The sequence below is a fragment of the Trachemys scripta genome, chromosome 1 (assembly GCF_013100865.1).
Source record: "Trachemys scripta elegans isolate TJP31775 chromosome 1, CAS_Tse_1.0, whole genome shotgun sequence".
NCBI lineage: Eukaryota > Metazoa > Chordata > Testudines > Emydidae > Trachemys > Trachemys scripta.
The window spans coordinates 183,274,842-183,298,994 of NC_048298.1; the positions used below are offsets into that span (position 1 = coordinate 183,274,842).

Sequence of the window (24,153 nt, forward strand, 5' to 3'; positions counted from 1 at the left end):
GGTACTGGCAACCCCATGCTCTTGGGTGGGGGTCCACGCGTGGGTAAGCAGGGGGCTGTGCCAGCTCTCCAGGTGATGGGCACAGAGGGCCATGAGGCCTTGGATGAGGAGAGTGGCGTGTGGCGCTGAACCTGGGTTTAACTCTCCCCTGAGACAGCAGCCTCCCCTCCCCCAGGGCACTCTGTTCCCCCGCCGTGCCCCGATCCCGGGGGGCCGGGAAGCAGAACGTTCCAAAGCCCAACGGCCACGCTCGCGCCTCCCGGGGGCCAGTCTCTAATCGCCCCGGAGCTGAAGGAAGGCGACGGTGTTGCTCTAGGCGCGCACGCGCGCGCTGGAGTCGACGTAGGCGTAAGAGCGTCAACCGGGACCGCTGTGTCCAATCAGCGGGCGGCGAGTGGGGGGTGGAGGAGGAAAGCTGGGTAGTGTTGTTGCGAGTCACCTGATTCTTATCGCCGCGGGTTAGGGCAGCCGAGCCAGGGACTCAGGGCTGGGACTGGGGAGGAAGCCCCTTTCCGGCTGGCCGAGGGTGACGGTGCTTGCGGGGCCGGCGACAGACGAGCCGGGGGGTGCTGGGGTGAGCCAGCTGCGGCGCGGTGGGGGGGGGGGTTGGTGCGGCTGGGCTCGCGCAGGGGCAGTGAGCGCCGGGGTCCCGCGCGGCGGCGGGTGGGGGCAGTGGGCGTTCTCGCCCTGGGCACCGGCCACTCGCTGGGTGCCCCCCGTGCGCGCGGGGCGGGGGAGGCGGGAGCACGCGCTGTCGCGAGGGGACCCCAGCTCACGCCCCAGCCCGCTTCTCCTGCCCGCTCGGGGGCACAATCCGCGCCCCTCCTCGCTGGGGCTGCGGGGTGCCCCGTCCGTGCGCCGCGGCTGGAGGGGAGCTCGGTGGGCAGAGCGGAGGCGGGAGGGGCCGTGTCTTCCCCTGGTACCCGGGCAGCGCTACGGCCAATGCGTCGGGACAGCTGCTCCAGCGCTGGTCTGCTCGGCCCGGGACTGCCCCGGCCCGGGGTTGCCCCGGACAGTTAAGCCGGGGGGAACCGTGCGGGGCCGAGCGCTGAGCTGTTGCTTGTTAGCTCGGCGGGATGAGCAGCTCTGCGCAACCGTCGGGGCCCGTGTAGGGAAAGGTAAATAGAAGCTGTCCCCTCTCCCCGCCCGCATGGCTTTGTGTCCTCAGGTTTTTCCATTGAACTCTGGCAGATAACAACAGCTGGCTTTGGCGCGGTCAGCACGCCGCTTGCTCCTGCAGAATCTGGCTTCTAATTATTCATCTTTTCCCTTCTGCATGTCCACAGGCCTGTGTGCTCCAGGCACATCATACGCCCCCAAACACTGGAAAATCTCCGTCCTCTTTAAAACAAAGGAGCCCCTTAATGTTACTAATTTGGGATTAACTATTTGGTTTTGATGATAAAATATCCTATACAAATCCTAAATCTGAACATTACAGTATCTGGCATCAGTTATAGTAGCCCAGGAGGATTAATTTTAGACTTTCCTGGGAAAATGTACATTTTATCTGTACTGTGAGATGCCTAGCATGTGAAGGGCAATGTAAAAGAAAATTGAAAATGAGAATTATGGAGGAATCATCACCAATTTCACTGTTAAGTTAGCATTTAGAGGACATGTATTGGCATTTTTAGCACCATAATATTGTAGTAATTTCAAATTCATACAGCACTGCAACTTTCTAAGTGCTAGAGTCTTACTTTATCATTTTTTCTTCTGTTGAAATTAGTTCCAAAACATATTACAGGATGAAAGAGAAAATAGTTTGAGACACACATTTGAGATCTGTGGATGAAAAGTAAGAGCATGGTGGTAGTGTTATAGGGGAAAGTTATAGTCCGTGCCGGGGGACAACCTCAAGTTATGCTTACACAACTCTCTGCAAAGAAAAACGCAGTGAAGGCACAGGTCTCAGAGTCCAGGCTCCAGCCCCAGCAGGAACACCCACATTACTATTTTTAGCCCTGCAAGGTGAGCCCCATCAGCTGGAGTCAATTGACCCAGGCACTGTAACTCAGCGCAATAGATTTCTTTGCAGCGTATGCATACCCTAAGAGTGATTATGCTCCCCTGAACTCTGAAGTAATGCTGTAGTTGTCTGTTCAAAATCATTCCCATAGTCAAAAACAAGCATGGATCTGAAATTCCTTTAGCACACTTAATTCAATATAAATGTTCATGCTTTTGTGGGTTTGTCAATCTTAATATTGTTTTAAACTGTGTGTATTTAAATTTCTAGGCTCCAATCCTGTAAACAGTTGTGTATGTAAGTAATTTGGACTATTCATGTGTACAAGAGTTTGCAAGATTGGGGACCTAGTTAGTACATTGTTTGATGCTAAACAGTTTCAAGCACTTCATAATGGGGATTTTTAGGCTACGTTAATTTGGTTTTAGTATAAAGTATCAGAAGTTGCTTGTGACTATTGGGGTCAGCATGTGTTAGATTGTTGCCCTTATCATTTGCTGCTGTTGGAATCACCCAATGTAAAACCTGTCCTCTTTTTTATAGCCCAGTCTAACATGACACCACCATTGTGGGTGTGAAAGGGGTGTTTTCATACATGAGTGATAGGATCGAGTCTCAAGTAATCTTATTCAAAAATTAGTGAAATTATAATCTGCAGAAACATAGATCAAATAGGCAGAATTCTTCTTTCCTGTTACGTAAATTCAGGAAATTTATGTTCACATGAGTCCCACACACACTTTTTGGTATATCCTGCACCAATTTTTCCCAGTGTGTGGGGCATGCTACCTAGGAGTGTGTATGGACAGGCCTCTTAGTTGTTTTCCAGAATTTAATTTTATTGGTTGGTTGGTTTTTTTTTGTTTTTTGTTGTTGTTTTTTTTTTTTAATCTGTAGCTGTTGTGATTGTGGAAAGAATCTCTTTTTGAGCCTGTATTTGCTGCAGAGTTACTGCAGGTCTTGGCCACACGTGATTACCCTTAACTCAGCTGCTGTGGTGCTTTTAACTTGAGTTGATTGGTTGAGGAGGAGAGAATAGGCTAAAACTTTGAATGATGGCAACTTGTCAGCTGTTATTCTGTAGGGTGGATGCAAACTGTGTTAACACCACTGAAGTGCTGCTAATCCTCCAGTGCCTTCCTCATCTCCCACCCTGTGCCCAGAAAATACCAACAAGAAAGAATTCATAGAGTGGCCCAATTTACTACAGCACTAAGAACCATGGGATGTGCCCCCAGAAATGTAGTTCCCCACACAAATGAGTGCACAGCCAGTGTGGATACAACTCTAATATTGTTTTACATTGTGGCCACTCTCACTCCATCTAGGCTAAGGCCTCATCTTCACTAAGAAACGGCTTGTTCTGAACTCGCATTCGGTAATACAAGGTAGTTTTTAGTTTTCACATGAGTTAGCAGGTCAAGGTTCCAATGGGAGAACCTAGGGTTTACTTCAACTAGCTAACTTGTGTGACTACTACAAATTGCTTTGTTTTCACTAGGATTTTACCTTGTGTTAGCTGACATGAGTTAACAATACCCCTTTTGCTATGGAATACACACCCAACTTGCCATGAGTAACTTGAGCACAGATCATTCAAGTTATCTCCGCTATGAAGACATACCCTACGGGAAGCTAGGCTGTCACGTGGCCTGCTAACATGTCTTCAGATGTTAGTCTGCATCTTGTTGAGCGTTGAGGTCTTTTCAGTCATGTTAAGACAACACAATTGAAAACCAGACTTGTTTTCCTTTTCCATGGGGTCGTTTCTTTATGAGCAGATCTTGGATGGTATATCAGTTGATGTGTATTTACCTATGGTAGGTACATAGGTCACAATATCTGAGAGCTTTTTAAACATTAATGACTCTCTTCCTCACAAGCCTCATATGAGGTAGGAAAGTTTCATCCATATTTTCTATGTGGAGACTGAGGTACAGAGAGACTGACTTGCCTGAGGTCGTACATGGAGTCTGGGTGACTAAGCTGCAAATTGAAGCCAGATCTCCTGAGTTTTTTATTCAGTCTACTTTCTGAAAACTTATTTCAGTTTTGCAAATGTTTATTTGAAAAGCTTTTTCAACTGAATATAAAAGTGAACAGGGTTAGATTTTTAGATCAAGTATTTTAAAATTGTTTCTCAAATGTAACTGCTTCTGTTAGAGCCAAGAGTCATCAGGAAGGATTTTTCTCAGATTAGTAATTAATATATAAGAATTCTGCAAAGTTAGTTCCCTGTTTTATTATACATGTGTTTTATACACCTGTGTATGTATTCAAACAGCTTACCCAGTACTAATCAACTAACAAAATCCTTAGGGCTGTGTTTAAAGCCATTGCATGTCATTTTCCATACTTAAACAATGTTAAAGAATTAAGAAATGAAACAATTTAAATCTAAAATATATGAAACAATTCACATTTTTAGGAGGGAATGAGTTTGCATAGCTTCTAAGTCATAAGGGCAAAGGTGAAGGATTTTACCTTTTAAATAAAGCCAGGAGCTGACAGTAAACTGTTAAATTTTTATGGAAGTTTTCTGGTTCATTATTTAAGAATATTTTTTTTCTCTAGCCCTGGGAGTGTTCATAAATGTGAATTTTTATTCTTGAACTTCTCAAATGTGAGACACTTCTTTGTGAGTGTAAAGTAATGGTGTCTGAAGATGGGTAGAGGTTTAGAAGACCCAACCTTATGACCAGGTGGCCTGCTTCATGGATTTAACATAAATCATGTTACAAAAATTTCACTCTTACCTTAAATCGATTTATTGTGATCCATCCCAGTTCTCTTTTAGAAAGTCAAACTGTTGCAGTGCTTTTAAGTTCTTCTTGAAATGTGAGCTATGCCCACAATAGGTATCTCTATAATTGCGCTGTTTTTCACAAGAATTTCTTTTGAATATTATTGGGGTGAGAATTTGTGGGGGATGGAATATAGGAATGGGGACTTCTAAATCCCATGCCCAACCTTAAAAACATTTAAAATTGAAACTACTACCCAGAAAAGCTTAATAAAGCTGTTACTGACCCTGACCCAAACAGTTAATGTTGGGTAACAAGTGAGTCAAACATGCTCTAAGATAAGGAAGAATTAGGTTTAGTAATGGAAACGGTTTCTAACTTTAGAATATTCTACTTTAGTATAGCTTCTTTGGGGAAATAATGTGTGAACTGCATTATTCATTGTTGAAAACTTGCCTGATTTTAGTGTGTTTTCTTAAAGCTCCAGCTTCCAGAGCCTTACCACTGCATGGGAATCGCGGCTTTCATTTTTTGAAAAGGTAAATTCTTAGCTCACATAACTTCTAAGAAAACCTGGACAACGTGAATCCTAAAAGCTTTAAAAAAACAAAACAAAACAGAAGGCAAATTGAAACAATTCTAAGTCTGTTTTCAGAATCTCATGGATTTTTAAGACGAAAAAAAAATTAATTTCGATTCAGCAAAGCTCTAGTACTGTGATGATAATCATGGGTCGGCATAGGGACATACTAGATGACCTAATAAGCTCTTAATTATATAATTTATGTAACTTCTGTAATTAAAGTACAATGTTAGTGTTGTGCCAGATGCTTTGATTAGTGACTCAAAGAATACAATTTTGTTCTTAATTTATAAATGAGGTAACTGCTTCTTTTGCTTTATATTGGGAAATAAAGCAAATTAATACTCAATTTTTTTCTTTAAAAATCATCCTGGTTCCTTTAAAAATGTTTTCAAAGTAAAGATGAACAAAAACAGATAGAATGCTTGTTCATGCCTTGTCAGCATAACATCATGAATCAGCAACTCGTAACTACTGCAAGCATTCATCTGAAACATAACTCTGTATCCATAAAAGGAGAGAGAGTTGGGGGAAGGGGCATAGATATAAAACTGTTATTTAAAATCTATTGCTCACTTCTTGTTGAACTGCCAAGTAGCCACACTGGCTGTCTTAATGGTAGTAAATACCTTAGTTCTTTTCATCTATAGATTTCAAAGCCTTTTCTTAAAAAAAAAAAGTATAAGTATCATCCCTATTTTGCAGATGAGGAAATGGAGGGAAGTATAGTGACTTTCTTAAGGTTGAATAGCAGCTCAATGTCTGAGTCAAGAATGGAACCCAGATTTCTTGTCTCCCAATCTATTGCCCTATCTGATGATTACATTGTCCTTTAAATGTTTAAGAACTTGACAAAGTTTTAAGGTACAAACATTAGTTACATGCAGAGTGATGCAGGCCACCTTTGTCTGTATTAGTAGCTACTAATGGCTACAAGTCCCACACTCTGTCTATCCAAGTGATAAATGACAGCCTCACTGTCTTTGTGGCACAGTGGACAACTGAAACTGCGTCAAGACCTCTAAATCAGATCAGATTGCAGTTACTAGAGAGCAACAGAGAGTCCTGTGGCACCTTTAAGACTAACAGATGTATTGGAGCATAAGCCTTCGTGGGTGAATGCCCACTTCGTCGGATGCATCCGACATGCACATTTACAGATCCAGACTAACATGGCTACCCCTCTGATACTAGTTACTAGAGAGTCATTCTGTCTTAGTTATGCAGTTCATGTGGAGTTCTTGAAGAGGTTAACTGCACATAAGTGTTCAGAAAGTGAGACTAATCCTACTTATCACAAAGGATTAATATCCCAAATGTGGTACTAATTGAAATGGATAATTGTCACCATATTCTACAGAAGAAACAGAGTCATGCTTGTTGTGTTGGAAAGTTCTGCAGGTCGGAGGGTGGGGAGTGTCTTGAGGGGAAAATGTCTGATGGCCCCAGATTTAGAAGTAAAGGAAAACATACTCACAGAGTTGGCGGACTAGTGGAAAACACATCTGTAACTGGTTCTGAGAATGGTGGATCAGATCTTCCTCCATTTGGGGACCTCAGAAGTGTATTTGTTTACCATCTGGCTAAACAAGAAGCTGCCCTGGGTGCCAAGAAAACATTGTTCTGGCAAGTTGAACCTTCTCGGTACATTGGTGAAGGAAGCTTGCATGTGCTTTCCCTGCTAGTTCCTATGAAGATAGCAAGTGTCCTGCTTAGAGCTATGAAATTTGATGAAATGTGCACAGCTATCATACTAAACCTATACTAGTAAAGACAAATGTGGTCTGTTGGAGTTGGTATCAGTTGAGGCCTCAGACTACTTGGCAACCTAGACCTAAATTCTATGGCAAGATTCCAGTGTTCTGAAACACTGGTGCAGTACATGGGAAATTTTGCAACTGCTTCATTTAAACTATAAAAAGTAGGTTTTTAATATTTAAGTAAATGAAATAATGCAACCAATAGAGTATCTCATGTCTATTATGGTAGTATGTGAAATTGATCTTATGATTTCTCCATATTTCTGGTGTTTGGTGTGTCAAAGCCTTTTGTATGGACAACACAAATGGAGAAGCTGGAGGTGCTGGCAGTTGAGTAGAGGGCAGTTTGGAGGTGTGGGAGGCAGTTAAGGATTGTGGGGTAAGCACACTTTTTGGATGTTTCTATTAAAATGACCAGCAGTGAAATAGTGAACAGCGGTGACATTTAAACTGTCTTTTTTTAGGTTTCAAACTTACATCATTGAGATACATGTATCATTCATACCTCTTGCCTATTGTGTTTCAGGTTGTCTGTAGACTCTAGGATTGCACCAGTTTGTACAGGCTAACACTTTCAGGGTTTTCTTTGCTGCCATAAGGGCTAGAAATTTTTTTCTGAGGCACAACTCTTTACTGAGAAATGTATTTAATAGTAAATTCAGCTGTTGCAGAGTATGCAAGGCTCAGGTTCTTTTGTTTTTAAAAAGATGATCAGAATGAGTCTGATCATATCACTATGATGCCACTTTTTCTATTCTAATCCAGTATATTTCTCTGACTCATGAGAAAACTGAATCATGGTGTCTCAAGTTCTGATTTCTTGGGATGCTCTGCTAGGAAGACTTGATGTAGAAAGGGTTTTTTGCTATGAAAAGACTGTCAGAGATCCTTTAAAATACCTCATACAGAATACTGCTGGACTCTTGTATTTGTTTGAGGCTTGCTTTGAGACTACTTGCTTTATACTCATTTACTAGTTATCTTGCCCTATAATGAATATGGTAAGGTAGTTTCTCTGCACCTTCTTATCAGGTTCAGATGGATGTATTTGCCCCCTACCATAAAATCCTCTTTGGCACAGGATGTTAATGTGGTGCTGATGAAAGCTCCTTTTGAACCACATCATATCTTTGAGCCCAAGTTACTTACATGGACGTTTCTTTTCTTAGTTCCAATGATATCACTCAGTGTGAAACATATACCTGCAGAAATTGACACAAGCCTTAAAGTGGTGCAATCAATGTAATACATGAATTACAGAGGTGGTGATAGACTTTAAATGAGCTAGTCATGGCACCGTTTTTCCTTTACTCATGTCCACATCCCATAAATTCAATGACAAAAGATCCTTATGTTTTTATCTAGACAAAGCCCCTCAGGAAGTCCACCCAAGTTTTTTATTTATATAAATTAAAGAGACATAACTATGACCAGAAGAGCCATGTCTCAGTTATGGTCTGATTTCTCATAATTATAATTTGGCAGGCCTGTGACTTGCATGTCCTTACAGCACTCAGTCCATTCTTGCATACAGTACAACTGCTAGCCTTAAATCTGTTTCAGTACAGGAGTCTTGCAGCAGTCATGTGGTAATCTTTCTCTACATTTATAAAACCTTATTTCACCATTAAGAGGAAAATCTGTATTTAGGTTGTGTGTGTTGCGGAGTCTGTTCCTTAGCTGTGTGTGTGTATGTCCCATATATAATCTATGCAGTACTGTTACTGTCTTTCACAGTGCTGACACATTTGTTAAAAAAAACAAAAACAAACAAACAAAAAAACAAATAAAACCTATTCAAGAATAAGAAATGATCACACAATAGTTTTAAAGAAAAGGAAATGACTTACCTGTGTACTGTGAGATGTTGCTGAACTCTCATTTGTTACCCATCTTCTTTCAGAATCTGGGAGATTTTTGAGTTATCCTGATAAATGTATTTTTATTATTATTATTATTATTATAGGAGATATCCTATCTCCTAGAACTGGAAGGGACCTTGAAAGGTCATCAAGTCCATCCTCCTGCCTTCACTAGCAGGACCAAGTACTGATTTTGCCCCAGACTCCCAAGTGGCCCCCTCAAGGATTGAACTCACAACCCTGGATTTAGCAGGCCAATGCTCAAACCACTGAGCTATCCCTCCCCCCCTCCCCCCATGCGTGCTTTTAATCTGCTTTGGGGAACACTTTCATCTTCCATTCATCAAGGAATTGGCCATGGAATGTAAAGGCTTTTTTGGTATTTAATCTTGCTCTGCATGTGAGACAAACCTACCAGTGCCTAGGGGGGTCAAAAATATGTTTACCAGAATAAGTTATTTCACTTGGTGGGGCTGGGTGGGAAGGAGTGGCTGGAATAAGCTATATCTGCAAAAATGCACTTTTGCTGGTGCATTGTGTCTACATTAGGAGCTATATTGGCAAAGCACTTCTAATGTAGACTTGGCCTAGGACTCCAGTGGGGGTGTGTGTGTGTGTATGTGTATATGTATGTATGTATGTATGTATGTATGTATGTATATACTTTTTTTTTTTTAACAACAAGAATTGCAGGTACCTGTAACTTTTGCTCTCTATTACCACTAACCTGTCCTGATCTTAAAATGTAACTTTATTTAAAACATTCCAATGCAATACAATTATAACAACACAGATGTGTAAAACTTTAAACTGATGAACTATTTGTTTTAATAAGAATAACACCAGAAACGCACAATTCTTCTATAGATCTCATAGGCTTTTTCTACCCTGAAAAGTGACTTGAGGTGGCTGCTGCTGTGGTGTTTTTGTTTTTGTTTTTATCCACTTCCTTACTCAAATCTTTCCATTGTGTGTATTTGGCAATTTCTGTTTACTTTAGAGAAATTATTTTGTGTTGCTTTTTACTTATGTTAGCTATGCAGTGCCAACACCGTTAAAATAGTGTGCGTTCTTGTGTATCCTTATCGAGATGTTTACTGAGTTCAAGTTACACTTGTAGAGATCCACTGAAGGCATTGGGATTACACAGATGTCACTGAGATATAATTTGCTCTGCAGAATCTTTATACTGGTGGTGTTGAACAAGAAATAAACAACCAAGCTGGACTTTGAGAATACAAGATAAGCTTGTAAGGCTGGTGGTTAAGATGGAAAACTATTTTTACTTGTAAGCTAAATATTTTGATCTGGAAATCCATGAAAGAAAACATGGAGCACAGATTAACGTTTTGTCACTTTTCAGAGTAGAATTGCACTTAAAGGAACCAAAAATATCACTTGTAGTGGAGTATCAAAATATGCTGGGGTGGTGAAATAAAGTGTGTACATAGGACCATATTTCCCAAAAGAATGTACAACTTTAAAGTTATGTAAAATTTCTGGCCCAAGGGCCTTGACACTGTTATAGCACTGAAGACAGTGTTTCATTTTATAACTGGGACATGATAGAAGTTTCATATTAATTTAGTAGTGAGTTCTCACACAGCATCTGTTTCTTTTTATTTTTGCGGAGGGGAAGGGCCTGTTTATCTCATAGGGAAATTTCTTGCTGACCTAACTGTAACAGTGTCGCAAGGGAATAGCTTGCATACTCTGTTTCTTCTTATCTGGTTCATTTGGCCATTTAATCTGGTATAAATTATTTTAATTGACTATGCCCTAGTCTACACTGGGGAGGTCAACCTAAGATATGCCGACTTCAGCTACGCGTATCTTAGGTTGACTTACCTGGCCGTGAGGACGGCGGCGAGTCGACTGCTGCCGCTTCCCCATCGACTCCGCTTCCGCCTCTCATGAGCTGGAGTTCCGGAGTCGACGGGGAGTGCATTCAGGGATCGGTTTATCTGAGATGCGATAAATCGATCCCCGATAGATCGATTCCCTACCCGCCGATCCGGCAGGTAGTGAAGACCTGCCCTATGTGTTAATTTTTCAGTAATATGCTGATATTTGAGGTTCTCTTACAAGTTATCAGCTGTCTAATTTATAGTGTTTCTTACTCAAGTATTAGTTTTAAAATAAGCTGCTAGCTTTTTATCCTTTGAAGGGACAATGTGATTTAGACTTTAAAAGTTCACTTGTGAAATAATGAAATAAACTGTCAGCACTGACCATTCTATTTGGCTACTGTTTATGCTTTGCTTGCTCACTTATGGATTGTTGGGGGGGACATGTCTAAGACTGTCACTAAGTAGAAAAACTTAATAGCCCCATATACTTCTCTTAAGAGACAGATACACCATAAACATCAAAATAAAAAAAGCTTTTCTTTGTTTTCCCTAAAGTAGACTAAACCTAGCAACTTATATGTGCACTAATGCCTGTTGACTCATTACCTTTTAAAAGTCTACTGTGGAGCTGGTTATGCTCCCCAGATGATCCCTTTTCAAGGAAGGGCAATTCTTAAATACCCTTGGATACTAAAACAAAATATTATCCTAACATCTCTTCTGAAAACTGCCATCTTTGGGTCTAGCATATGACCGAGAATATGGTGGGTGTGCAGGTGCATGTACAGCCACAAGGACATGGTAGTTCAGCTATATAGTCTCTAATCATGTGTTTGAGCCCCAACATAAGGGAAGAATAGATGACTTATTAGACAAATATTTAAAGCCTGTGCTGGGGGAAGCACCCTAATTTCTCAGTTGAAAAACCACAATAAGATAGCCATCATTTTGACCTTTGTCTTTAGTTCTCTAAACTATGCTTTTTCTGTATATTGTGTTTAATCTTTTTCCTGTTTTTGACATAATTTTTTTCCATGAGCATTTGTGGTCCTGTACTTTCTTTTCCTTTTGTTTTCTTATATGCCATTATTTAGACTTGACAAGGAAGACGCATTTCACTAATGAGAGCAATTTTAAAAAGAAAAGAAACTGTCCTTTCCTGAAAACTTTGAAAAACCAGGTGCGGTTTCCTGTGTTTTATGCATCTAAAACACTTCAAAATCTGGATTTCATGCTTAAAAATAATTAAAAAATGGAAATAAGAACTAAGTGACAAATTAAAAAATCAGTTAGATTAAAAGTGCTGATTTAAAACTTTGATTTGAAGGCACCTGAATTGTTTAAACAAACTAATGTGAACTGAAGGTACCAAACTTAAACACTGTGATAGAAGCAGTGCTGGCAGCTCACTGCTGACTTTAAACATATAAGTGGGGGAGAGATTTGAAAGCATCTTGTATGCATTTTGATCATAGGGTGGAGACTATCCTTATCTGCGTATGCGTAATATTCTTTTTGGTCCCCTCTAGTATGAAGGAGTGGATATTTTAACTGGACTAGATAGATCTTGGAATGAATTCATATAAAGAAAAACCTTGGTTGAGATTTCTGGTGTATATGTTGTCTTATTCTTGGTTACATTTGGTGAAGCAGGCAGAGTTAGTGCACACTTAATGCCGTATACATTTTTGTATGGCATGACTCCTCAGGTAGGATGGAATTTAATGATTAACTTAAATTACATTACATTAATTAAATTATATATTTCTAAGCCCCTTCATTTTTCAGTTTAAACCTATTTTTACTGAAAAATTCCTGGATTTTAGAAAACATATTCAGTTTTTTCCAATTTTTACCTTACGTTTGTATCATTCAAATATATTAAAAAAAAAAAAAACTATAGTTTTATTAGTATCTCATGTAACATTGTATTTTCCTATGTATTATGATAATACATTAATCTGTGTTTATATGCAAAGCTGCCTGTTGAAGTAAGGCTATTTATTAGTCTAGAAGATACACAGAATAAACAAACAGGCACTCACGCAAGCGCCAAAGTGCGTGCGCATCTGAACATACTGATGAATCTCACGCCGACCACGTACTCATTTCAAGCTGTTTGTTTAAAGATTTGGCACACTAAAATGGAAAGAAAACAAAAATCTGTATCAGAATATGTTTCAGAACACAAGAAAGTATTTGAAAGTTTCAAAGAAACAAAAATAGGAGAAAAGGATGAAATTGAGAGTATGCACTGCAAATGGTGTGGCACCGTTATTAAATGTAAATATTTATAGGTTAATAGTTCTGTCTATAACAGTAAGCTGTTTATTCAAATGGAAAGTTTTATTTGGGGATTAGAGAGATACTGTTTTCTTAAACTCAGAGGTGGCATTGTGTTTTGAGTTCTGTATTAGTTGTGCAGCAAACCACACTGATGAACAGAATTCAAAGCATTAATCTACTGAAACTTTTTCCCCTGTATTTCCATCCACCAAAATAAACCTAGATATTTACCCAGAAAAATTTAGTTTCTTGCACTTATTTTCACCTGTTTTTTTTGTTGTGGTGGTAATAAACACTGATAAATTACTGGGAAAAAGTAAATAAAATAAAAACTGGAAACAAGGGGCCCTATATATTTCACAATTCCTATGTAAACTGTTGCATATAAGTAGTAATTAACTTGTTTTGGTTATCTGAAATGTGTTTTGTTTTTAAAATCTCAAATTATGTTAGTTTGAGGTCTTTCTCACATTTAAAAAAAAAAAAAAAAGACTACTCAGGCTTTACAGCAATGGCATGGGCTATATTCGTGGAAAACCTGACATGAAAAACTTCTCATCTTTTAATTTTGTTTTTCTGCAGTTCTAGCTATTTTTCACAATTGGTATACAGTAGAACCTCAGGAACACCTTAGGAATGGAAGTTTGTTCATAACTCTGAACAAAACATGGTTGTTCTTTCAAAAGTCTACAACTGAACCATTGGCTTAATACAACTTTGAAACTTTACTATGCAGAAGAAAAATGTGTAACAATCTTAATTTAAATGAAACAAGCACAGAAATAATTTTCTTACCTTAGCAAATCTTTTTTTAAACTTTCCCTTTATTTTGAGAGTAGTTTAACACAGCGCTGTACTGTTTGCCCCCCCCCCCTTTTTTTTTTGTCTCTGCTGTTGCCTGGTTGCGTACTTCCAGTTCCAAATGAGGTATGTGGTTGACTAGTGAGTTCATAACTCTGGTGCTCATAACTCTGAGGTTCTACTGTATTATTAAAAATCCTCACTTTCTTTGTCAAGGCAGGGTTGGTATCACAAAGTTGGTCTTCACAATGTAAAATAATAGGCTACATGGCTGTAAAATTAGCCCTGCAGAAAATTGTTTCCAGCCAAACATCAGCAGTATCAGTAGTATGAATCTATCCCTCATCCTACCCCATTTACCTCAGTGAGTAACTTCACTGTCTAAATGAGGGCCCTGCGATAGATGTTCAGTTGAGGTGATATACCCTTCCAGCTGTGGAAAAAATTTCCAGCAAACTATTCTGGTTGCTGTGCTCAACTTTACCTCCTTTTCTTCAGAAGCTGTTTGTTTCTACAAGACCTCGATAAGTTTATGGAAGATAGGTCCATCAGTGGCTATTAGTCAGGATGAGCGGGATGGTGGCCCTAGCCTCTGTTTGCCAGGAGCTGGGAATGAGCGACAGGGAATGCATCACTTGATTATCTGTTCTTTCATTCTCTCTGAAGCACCTGGCATTGGCCACTGTTGGAAGACAGGATACTAGGATAGATGAACCTTTGGTCTGACCCTGTATGGCTGTTCTTATGTTCTCAAGATCCTATTTTATGTGGGCTTGTTTTAAAGGACTTGTAGCTTTCCCTTTAATGTTAAGTGTAGTGCAGGGAACTTTCTGGTTCCAGTTATTGTGGTGATTGATATCTCATTGCTGTTGCTGACCGCTTAAAAATAGCGAGTATAATTTCTGTATTTTTTTCATTAATAGGTTGTCTGGATTACTAGAACACTAACGTACTGAGTACTAACAGACTAGGTTGTAGCGTTTTTACCAGTATTAGTACTATTACCCCTTCCTAACTCATCTCCCCCTCCCTCTCCAAAAACAAACCCCAGTGTTAACAAAACCATACAGACTTCTTATAGCATCCCCCAATGGAAAAATATAACTCTGGCCGACATTAGGCTATGAAGGTAGATTAAAGTATCTTAACTTTAAGGGTGTATCTGCACTAAGAAAATTCTCTAGCAGCAGTGCAACCAACACTGCTGCAGGGTAGACTGAATGCAGAGATTTCTACCACAGTTAAATGACAGTGACCTTGTGTACATTATAATACTCAGATGTGTTTGAACATAGTTGTCAAGATTAGCTTTAACTGACACTCTTGGCCATAATGCAGCTGTCTGGACAAATTGTGTTCAGCCTTGCCCGCTAAATGTGACCTACTCTGGTCCCAACATCTTTTAATTGCAATTAGCTGACACTTGCTGAATACAGATTGTCATGGTCTACAAAAAATTGGGCAGCCTGGTATCAACCAACTTGTCTTCACAACTTTGTTCAACCAGGACCATCTGTGTTCCATCAGGAGTCTCTCTGAAGAAGGTGGGGATGTACAAATATAGCATAGAGATAGGATTGGAGAATGTGAGTGAACTTGGTCTGTGCCAGATGCTGGAAGAGAGCAGATAACAAGGGGCAGAGGCTAGGATGTCTGCTGTCTTTGTTTTCCTTGGCTACTCTCCTCTTTCCTGAGAGTTTAGCAATATCTGTAGGAAAATGGAATGTATCGGCTCTTCTGTGAGTCTTAAAGTTGTGTTTTAAATCTTGTATTCATGCACTCCTTTGATTTACTGATAATCTGAAGCTTTCCCACCAACCCAGAATCTCTTTCACAGCCCAGTGGGGATACTAATATTATAAGTCATATCAGTCTAAACAAATTTTGGCATCAAGCCCATATTTTGGAAACTATCGTTCTTACTCTTATAGTTCCCTCTTCTTTCTTTCCATCGGGGTCGAGGGGTGACACTTCTACTAAATAGTGTCAGGTGATATCAGGTGATATCAATATAACAATGAGTAATGGAAGAATGTTATAGATAAACTTGAAAAGGCTTGGTGTTTTTTGGGTTTGATGAAACTGTGTTCAAACATATGAACTTGTGCATATTGGGAGACGTGTGCTATTTTTATTGTACAGAGCCTTTGCTCATCCAACACTGAGACAGGCAAATTAGCGGAAGAGAGAATGATCACGCAATGTGGGGAAATGAGACAGCAGCGATAAATGGGTGTGGAAGAAAAGAACATATGCAAACAAAGTGAGGTGGTAAGAGGAGGGGGAAAATAAATAAAGTGGGAAGGAAAGGACAGAAGGAGAGAGAGCAACTGGGGAGTGGAAAGGCAAGTTAGTTACCTTGATTGGTTTGGTAGGTGGATTTGTTGTAGAGGGAATTGGGTCCATCTTTTCTAGACAGAGGAATAGTCATTACAGTGCATGCTTGACATTTCAATTTTGAAACACCTATCTCAATCTCTAGGTACCTTACAAACCTTGCCAATGCAATGACAAAATTACAAGTAAATGAACTGTCCGTATACCAACCCCCAAGAATATAAAAACAAACAATACCTCTTACCATTGCCACTATTGCTGGGTATCCCTCAAACCACCAGATAGATCAAATATTAAGCAATGTGTATTTCTGGTATTATTCCATAGCAGCATATGAAGTTAAAGATGAATTTTTCCTGTTGACTTAAAAATAATGCTTTTTTAACGTTAGGCATTTTTGAACAATTGAATAAAAATTAGGGCTGTCAATTAATTGCAGTTAACTCATGTGATTAACTCTTTAAAAAAAAATTAACTGCGATTTAAAAAATTAATCGCAATTAATCACACTGTTAAACAATAGAAATCCAAAAATATTTAATACATTTAAATTGGTAGTTTTTCTACATTTTCAAATATATTGATTTCTATTACAACACAGAATACAAAGTGTATAGTGCTCACTTTATATTTTTATTTTTTATTACAAATATTTGCACTGTAAAAATGATAAAAGAAATACTGTTTTTCAATTCACCTCGTACAAGTACTGTAGTGCAATCTCTTTATCGTGAAAGTGTAACTTACAGATGTAGATTGTGTGTGTTTGTTTGTTACATAGCTGCACTCAAAAACAAAACAAAGTAAAACTGTAGAGCCTACAAGTCCAGTCCGTCCTACTTCTTGTTCAGCCAATTGCTAAAACAAACAATGTCACCTGAAAGTGAGAACAGGCGTTCACATGGCACTTTTGTAGCTGGCGTTGCAGGTATTTATATGCCAGATATGCTAAACATTCGTATGCCCCTTCATGCTTCGGCCACCATTCCAGAGGACATGCTGATGATGCTTGTTTAAAAAAAAATGCGTTAATTAAATTTGTCACTGAACTCCTTGGGGGAGAATTGTATGTTTCCTGTTCTGTTATACCCACATTCCGCTATGTATTTCATGTTATAGCAGTCTTGGATGATCACCCCAGCGCATGTTCATTTTATAAACACTTTTTCTCAGATTTGAGAAAATGCAGAGAAGGTACCAATGTGAGATTTCGAAGGATCTGGACCCAAGGTTTAAGAAACTGAAGTGCCTTCCAAAATCTGAGGGGGACGAGGTGCGGAGAATGTTTTCAGATGTCTTAAAAGAGCAACACTCCGATGTGGAAACTACAGAACCCAAACCACCAAAAAGGAAAACCAACCTTCTTCTGGTGGCATCTGACTCAGATGATTAAAATGAATATGCATCGGTTTGCTCTGCTTTGGATCATTATCGAGCATTATCGTGTCATCAGCATGGACACGTCTTCTGGAATGGTGGTTGAAGCACGAAAGGACATATGAATATTTAGTGCATCTGGCATGTAAATATCTTGCGATGCTTTTGCTGGCACTGTTGTAGCTGGCCTGTTCTCACGTTCAGGCAACATTGTAAACAAGAGGTGGAAAGCATTATCTCCTGCAAATTGCAACCAAACTTGTTTGTCTGAGCAATTGGCTGAAGTAGGACTGAGTGGACTTGTAGGTTCCAAAGTTTTTCATTGTTTGTTTTATTTTTGGATGCAGTTATTTTTTGTATATAATTTATAAGTTCAACTTTCATTTTAAAGAGATTGCATTACAGTACTTGTATTATTTTGCAATCAAAATAAATGAGTACTGTACACTTTAGTCTGTGTTCTTATTGAAATCAATATGTTTGAAAATGTAGAAAACATCCAAGAATATTTAAATAAGTGGTATTCTATTATTAATAGTGTGTGATTAATCGCGATTAATTTTTTTAATCGCTTGACAGCCCTAATAAAAAAGTGGAAAAAAGTTGAAAAAAATCATGTTAAGTGACATCATTTCTGTAATCATAATGTATGTATACAAAAATTTTTAAGCAAATGTGCTTTGTGACTTCTAGGGGATCATCTCTGGGCATCAAATAGTAGCTCCATTTCCATGGCTGTTCAACTAATTTTCCAGGTGCCTTTTTTGAGACTGCCAATGAAGATGCTTGTTTCTACTGTCTTTATGATGCAGGCACTTGTTCCCTGAAAATGCAAGCATGTTCCACATAAGGCCACCAAGCAGCCATGCAAACCAACCAACTAACTAGTTGCAAAATGTTCCATATCTTCTTTCCATTTTTTTTATTGTGGGATCACTTGAGGTATTGAGTCATTGCTGTATGTAAGTAGCATATTGTAGGATTTCTTTGAATTTGTTTGTGTACACCACATTAAACAAACAAAAGCAGCTTATGTAGTATCTTGATGAACTTTGATCTAGAGCCTCTATATCTTGTTCCTCTTTCAATTTCTGAAGTGCTGCAGTCAGGAAAAGCTCTTTAAATACAGATACTTATTTCATGTCAAAGAGTTTTGTGGTAAATTTGTCACTTTTAATCAACATGCATCTCCAAAAACCAATGTGTGATAGTTTTTCAAATGCTGTTTTCAAACGTATTTTTCCTCCATGAGAAGTAGGAGCAGGATTTATTTGTAGCAAAATCATATAATTAAAGATGAGCTTACTAAAGAATGTATTTTGAAACTTGCTTAAAAATGAGTTTCTAAACTATCTTTGTTCACATTTCATTTAGCTTAGAATCTAGATACTTAAACAGTGATCTTATTTTTTTTAAGGGTGCAATATGTATAACTTAAATTGTCCCTTCTTATGAGTCATATTATTCTTATTGTTGAATTCCTATCAGATACTTATGTACTGTGTAAATTTTCATGTTTCTTTTCAGATTTGAAGAATAGAAGAATGCTTTCCACTGAGAATAGCCCTAATACTTCTGTTACACAATGCCTTTAAGCGAGAAGAATAGCGTAGTTTTTGCGTACGAGTCTTCGGTACACAGTACCAATGTTCTACTCAGTCTCAATGATCAGAGAAAGCAAGATCTTCTTTGTGATGTTACTATTCTAGTGGAAGATCAACGATTTCGGGCTCATCGGTCTGTGCTTGCAGCTTGTAGCAGCTATTTTCTTTCAAGAATTGTGGGACAGTTGAATGCTGATCTTCTCATCACTTTACCGGAAGAGGTGAGTGGCACTAATTGGCATACTTCTGTACATCACCATAATTATGTTTCTACACCATTACATTAAATTATGCTATACAATAGGCTGGTGTTAACATTAAGTAATTAATCTTAAATTAAGTGGTTTAGGAACTGGGAAACTGGTGAACAAACCACTGCTTCAGAATTGTCATTTATCAAGCATTCAGTGTAAGGATGTGAGGGGACACACAAATGAGAACGTACATGAGCTATTTAACATCAAATTATCTCTTTAAAAAGCTGTAAATGAAATTAATATTGCTTGCTTGCAGGATTGTAGCTTCTGTTTGAAAAAATATTTTGTGCAGCACAGATATTAAATTCTCATGTTCCCCAAGCTTGTGTAGGCTTCAAATGCTGCTGAAGGTATTGTAGATCTCTGTGCTTCGTGTGTGAGAAGGGAATACTTTGGATTATTGTATTATTGGAATACATTGTATTATTCACCGTTTCAGTTCGTATATGCAGTGTGCCTTAACACTCAACGAATCGGGTCACTAGTTGGACTTAATTACTTGCCACTACTGCATATATGTTTGGGATTTGAAGATGGGAAGGTTGACGTCCTCTTTCCCCTAGTGATTTTACTAGTGTTTGAAGCTAAGTTAGTGTGCTGTTTTTATAAACAGTGCCACAGGAGTAGGTGAAAACAACTGGAAACTTTTCACAAATACAAACTGTTGTGTACACTGCTCGTTTCAGAGCATGCTCCAAAATAGTTTAAAACTTCACAAGATTTTCAGGATTCCTCTAAAATCTATATCACCATGTGTTTGGAACACTCTGCAGCATACCATTATGATTGTTTTAAAATAGTGATCCCAATCACATTGTTGAGTATAATAGAACCTGATTTTATTCGCTGTCAGGGTCCGCCACCTTTAAGTTGAGTAGTACTTTACTCTGCAAGTAGTCACTTTTGATTTCAGTGAATCTGTTCATGGCATAAATTAGTAACTAAACGTGAAGGGTTGGTAGAAGGAGGCAGAATCTGTCCCTAAACCTTTAGGGAAGTAAGAGTATGAGATTGGTGTTAAAATTGAAGAGAAAAAACTTATTAGACTCTTTTTGGGTGGTATTCAGTGGGTATTGTATTGCTTTGTGAGAGGATTCAGATCCCTAGCAGAAATAGGGTGTGGAGTAGTAATAGGGTGTGGAGCTTTCAGAAATGGACCTGATTCCAGTGAGTCATTAAACTGAGAGTAATTTGTCAGTTTGGTATCTGTTCAGACAGAAACAAATTTCCTTTTAATGGGAGGAACAGGGGATGGAGGATATACCCTGTACCAAAGAAGTTAAATAACCAGTCACGACCAAATTCATATTATTACTGATATCAGAATTGGTAACACATTAGACTGTGAATGAATAATGGTGGCTGCATTTAAAAAGGAGTGTGCTAGATGCCAGGAGTATAGTGACTTTGCCGGTAAATTATCCTGGAGTACCTTGTGTTTTGAAAGGAAACCTGAAAATCCAATCCTGCTTTTGCATCTGTTTACTGCTCTTCAGTGAACAGTAATACTTTTAATCTTTGAGGAATAGTAATATATTGGAATTTTATCAATTTATTTTCCACTGTGAAGTGGAACGCTGCTATAAAAGGGTCACAATAAAATTCTGTCATATCAAAAGATGGATTTTTGATGGAGCTTGGCTAGATATAACTCTTGGTTCATTTCTTTTTAAGGAAAACTACCTTCTCTCCTCTCCTCATTTCTGCTTGCCATTTCCCCACAGGACTGGATCTGTTTGTTCATTGATTCCTGTTTAACCCGACCAAGCAGGTTCCTGTGATAGGGGGCCCCATTTGCTGTCTTAAGCCCAGGCAGATCAGACACCAAAACTTTGTCAGTAAACAGTTGTAGGACCAGGATAAGCCGCTCCCATGTCAGTGGGCAGGGAAGATTAGAGTCTGTTTCATACTGACTTCTCATGTAAAGGTGACAGGACTGTGGTTTGTGTCAAGTCTCAGCCTAGCAATAAATGAGCCGTACTAACATGTTTGTTCTTTCTTTTTTTTAAACCCAAACAGGTGACACTTAAAGGATTTGCTCCTTTGCTTCAGTTTGCATATACTGCCAAACTTATTTTAAATAAAGACAATGTGTCCGAAGTTTGCAAGTGTGCAAAGTTTTTGGGAGTACATGATATTGAGGAATCTTGCTTTCAGTTTCTCCAATTCAAGTTTTTGGACTGTAAAGCAGACCAGCAGGAATGCCCTAGAAAGAAATGTTGTACCTCACGCTGTGAGAAAGCAAACGTTAACATTGCCCTTGTGGATGATGGGGACCTAGAAATAGATGATGAAGTGGCGGAATTCTTGGAAACGGAATACACTGCAACTCCTAATTCAAAGCTCAAAGGTGAAGAAAATGCAAAAGTATCTCCTCATCTCCAAGATACTAATCAAACATGCAATCCTGCATGTTTAGAAAAAGATAATGTTTCTGGCGTGTTTTCCCTATGCCCAAAATATAGGAAGTTCCAGAAAGCTTTTGGGAGTGACAAAGTCCATACTGGAACCAATCTCTGCAGTATTAAAGATGATCAGGTAACATCAGCTACATCCATTCATCAGAGTGAATCATTTAATGATGCCATACAAAAAGCTCAGGAGTGCACAGCTGTGCAGCTGGTCTCACAACGTGAAGAGACTCAGGTAGAAATGGAAGAGGGGGAGAAAGAGGGGGAGAAAGAAGAGGAATTGAAGAGAGAGTCTGTGTCTCAGAGTATCTCATGTCCTATGGAGAAAACAGATGCTGCTTCTCTTCCCCAAAACTCTTCTGTTGCACTTCATGAACTTTATTCTGCGCCTTTTCTAGGCCCATATGAGCAATACAGCAACTTGAATTTAAGTAGTATGCAAAACACAGTTGTAGCTGAAAAAACTGTGACAAGTACTGTCGTTAGGAATGATAAACCAATCAGTGAAAATCAAGATGATTCGCTTTTGAAGTCTGATTTGTGTGCTAGAGAAGACATAAGCATTACATCAACTAGTGACCGAAGCAGTGTGGAGAGAGAGGTAGCTGAACACCTAGCAAAAGGTTTCTGGAGTGACATTTACAATACAGAGACTGCTTGTCAAATGCGTTTGTCACCTGCAACAGCAAAAGAATGCTCAGAACCAATATATTCAGGAAAAAAATCAGAGTGCCCGTGGTTAGGTATCAGTCTCAATGAGAGCCCTGAACCTTGTTCTCAAAGAACTTTTACAACTCTGAACTCTGTCAACTGCCCATTTATAAGTAACCTTGGTACTGAAGTATGCTCAAACAGCCCAGAGATAAATAGTGGAGATTATATCCAAGAACCACAACAAGAACAATGTCCATATACTTGTGTGATAAGTTTGGGAGAAGACTCTGAAACTGACACTGAGGGAGACAGTGAGTCCTGTTCAGCAAGAGAGCAGGAATGTGAGGTGAGGACATTCTGGCTATATTTTTGTTTCCATAGATCTGTATGCTCCTTTCTGAAATCTAAATTCTAAGCCCAATTAGTTCCAGATGGTTTTCTTGCTTGGTTTCAAAACTCTAGGGGGAAAGTACCATTTTATTTCTCCATCTAAAATGGTCGAAAGATCTGTTGGAATACAGTTAGTAATTTTAAAATAATTAGGTTGTTAAAGGAGGTTTATTGAAATTCATAATGTCTATGAAGTGTGTGGAAATGTGCAAGATGAGAGGAGACATGTCGGTATTAAAGCTAATTGCATAATTTTCTAAGGAAAATTTTTCTATCAAATATGCATTTAGTTAAAATTGAATATTTTGTGTGAATGTGTTTTGTTTTGACAAAATTTTCAATGGGGAAAAATTGAAATGACTTTTCCAGTTGTTTGATATTGAATTGTTTTGACTTAAATTAAATATGTTTTAAAATATACTATAAATGTCAAAATGATTAAGTATTACGAAAACAAAATGTTTGATATTAATTTTTTTTTTTTGAATTTTCATTCCACTGGAAACTTTGAAAACTTGGATTTTTGTTGCAATCTGGTGGCAAATATTATTTTGGAGGGGGGGGGGAGGGAAATTGTGTTTTTTGACAAGCTGAACTCTGTATAATTCCAAACTACTTTTATACTGCACTTGTTTCTGCTACTTTGGTTATATATTGTCTGTTTCTTCAACTGCAGAAATTGCTTAGTGCTTGTTTTTGTGATGAAGTGAAGCACTCCTGTTTTTCCTGTTTTTTCTTTTTTTCTCCATCCCTCTCAATGCATTGTTTTTTTGTTCATATGGTAGAACTTTTACCTTCAGCTGAATGTCATAAATAATCAGTTTCCACAGACTAGGTAGAAAAATGGAAATTCTAAAGCTACAATATGATGCTGTGATGTAGAATTCTTCATTACTCTAAAGAAGTGTTTTACCTTTCAGGCTTTAAGAACAGATTCAGCCCCCAAAATAAGCAGTGCATAATTTTCACTGAAAGTAAGTGGGAAAACTGCTAGCTAACTCCAGTGCTGAATTTGGCCCATTCCTTAAATTCATGGAATGGTAAATGGCATTGTCTGGAGCAGCATTCCATCCACTTCTTTAGTGTTAGTGATGTCTCTGGTGGTAGCAGTAGAAACCTGTTGAAAGACTCCCTTCCTGCATTCAGTTCTTTAGGTAAAAGTAAGCTGATATTATTTTTGACATTTTTATGTTTTTATTAGGTCTGCATATATTCTTTTAATAGCTTACTTTAAAATATAAATATTACATTTGAAAAACAAAGAT

At 38.7% G+C, this 24,153-nt stretch overlaps 1 protein-coding gene across 8 annotated transcripts in view; it reads left to right on the forward strand.

Annotated features, from left to right (window-relative positions):
• Window positions 1–399: 399 nt before the first annotated feature.
• The window catches only part of BACH1 (BTB domain and CNC homolog 1), a 47,875-nt gene continuing 24,121 nt past the window's right edge, over window positions 400–24,153 (forward strand). Inside the window, exons 1-6 of one of the 8 annotated variants that reach the window (XM_034793494.1) lie at window positions 400–574; window positions 1,733–1,974; window positions 5,198–5,255; window positions 7,344–7,438; window positions 19,100–19,397; window positions 21,453–22,844. In XM_034793494.1, coding sequence (XP_034649385.1) covers window positions 19,158–19,397; window positions 21,453–22,844 — 1,632 coding nt within the window. In that variant the 5' untranslated portion in view covers window positions 400–574; window positions 1,733–1,974; window positions 5,198–5,255; window positions 7,344–7,438; window positions 19,100–19,157. Of the gene's footprint in view, window positions 575–772; window positions 1,119–1,732; window positions 1,975–5,197; window positions 5,256–7,330; window positions 7,439–19,099; window positions 19,398–21,452; window positions 22,845–24,153 lie in introns of those variants that run through there. The other 7 variants (XM_034793515.1, XM_034793465.1, XM_034793504.1 and 4 more) reach the window with 7 other exon arrangements.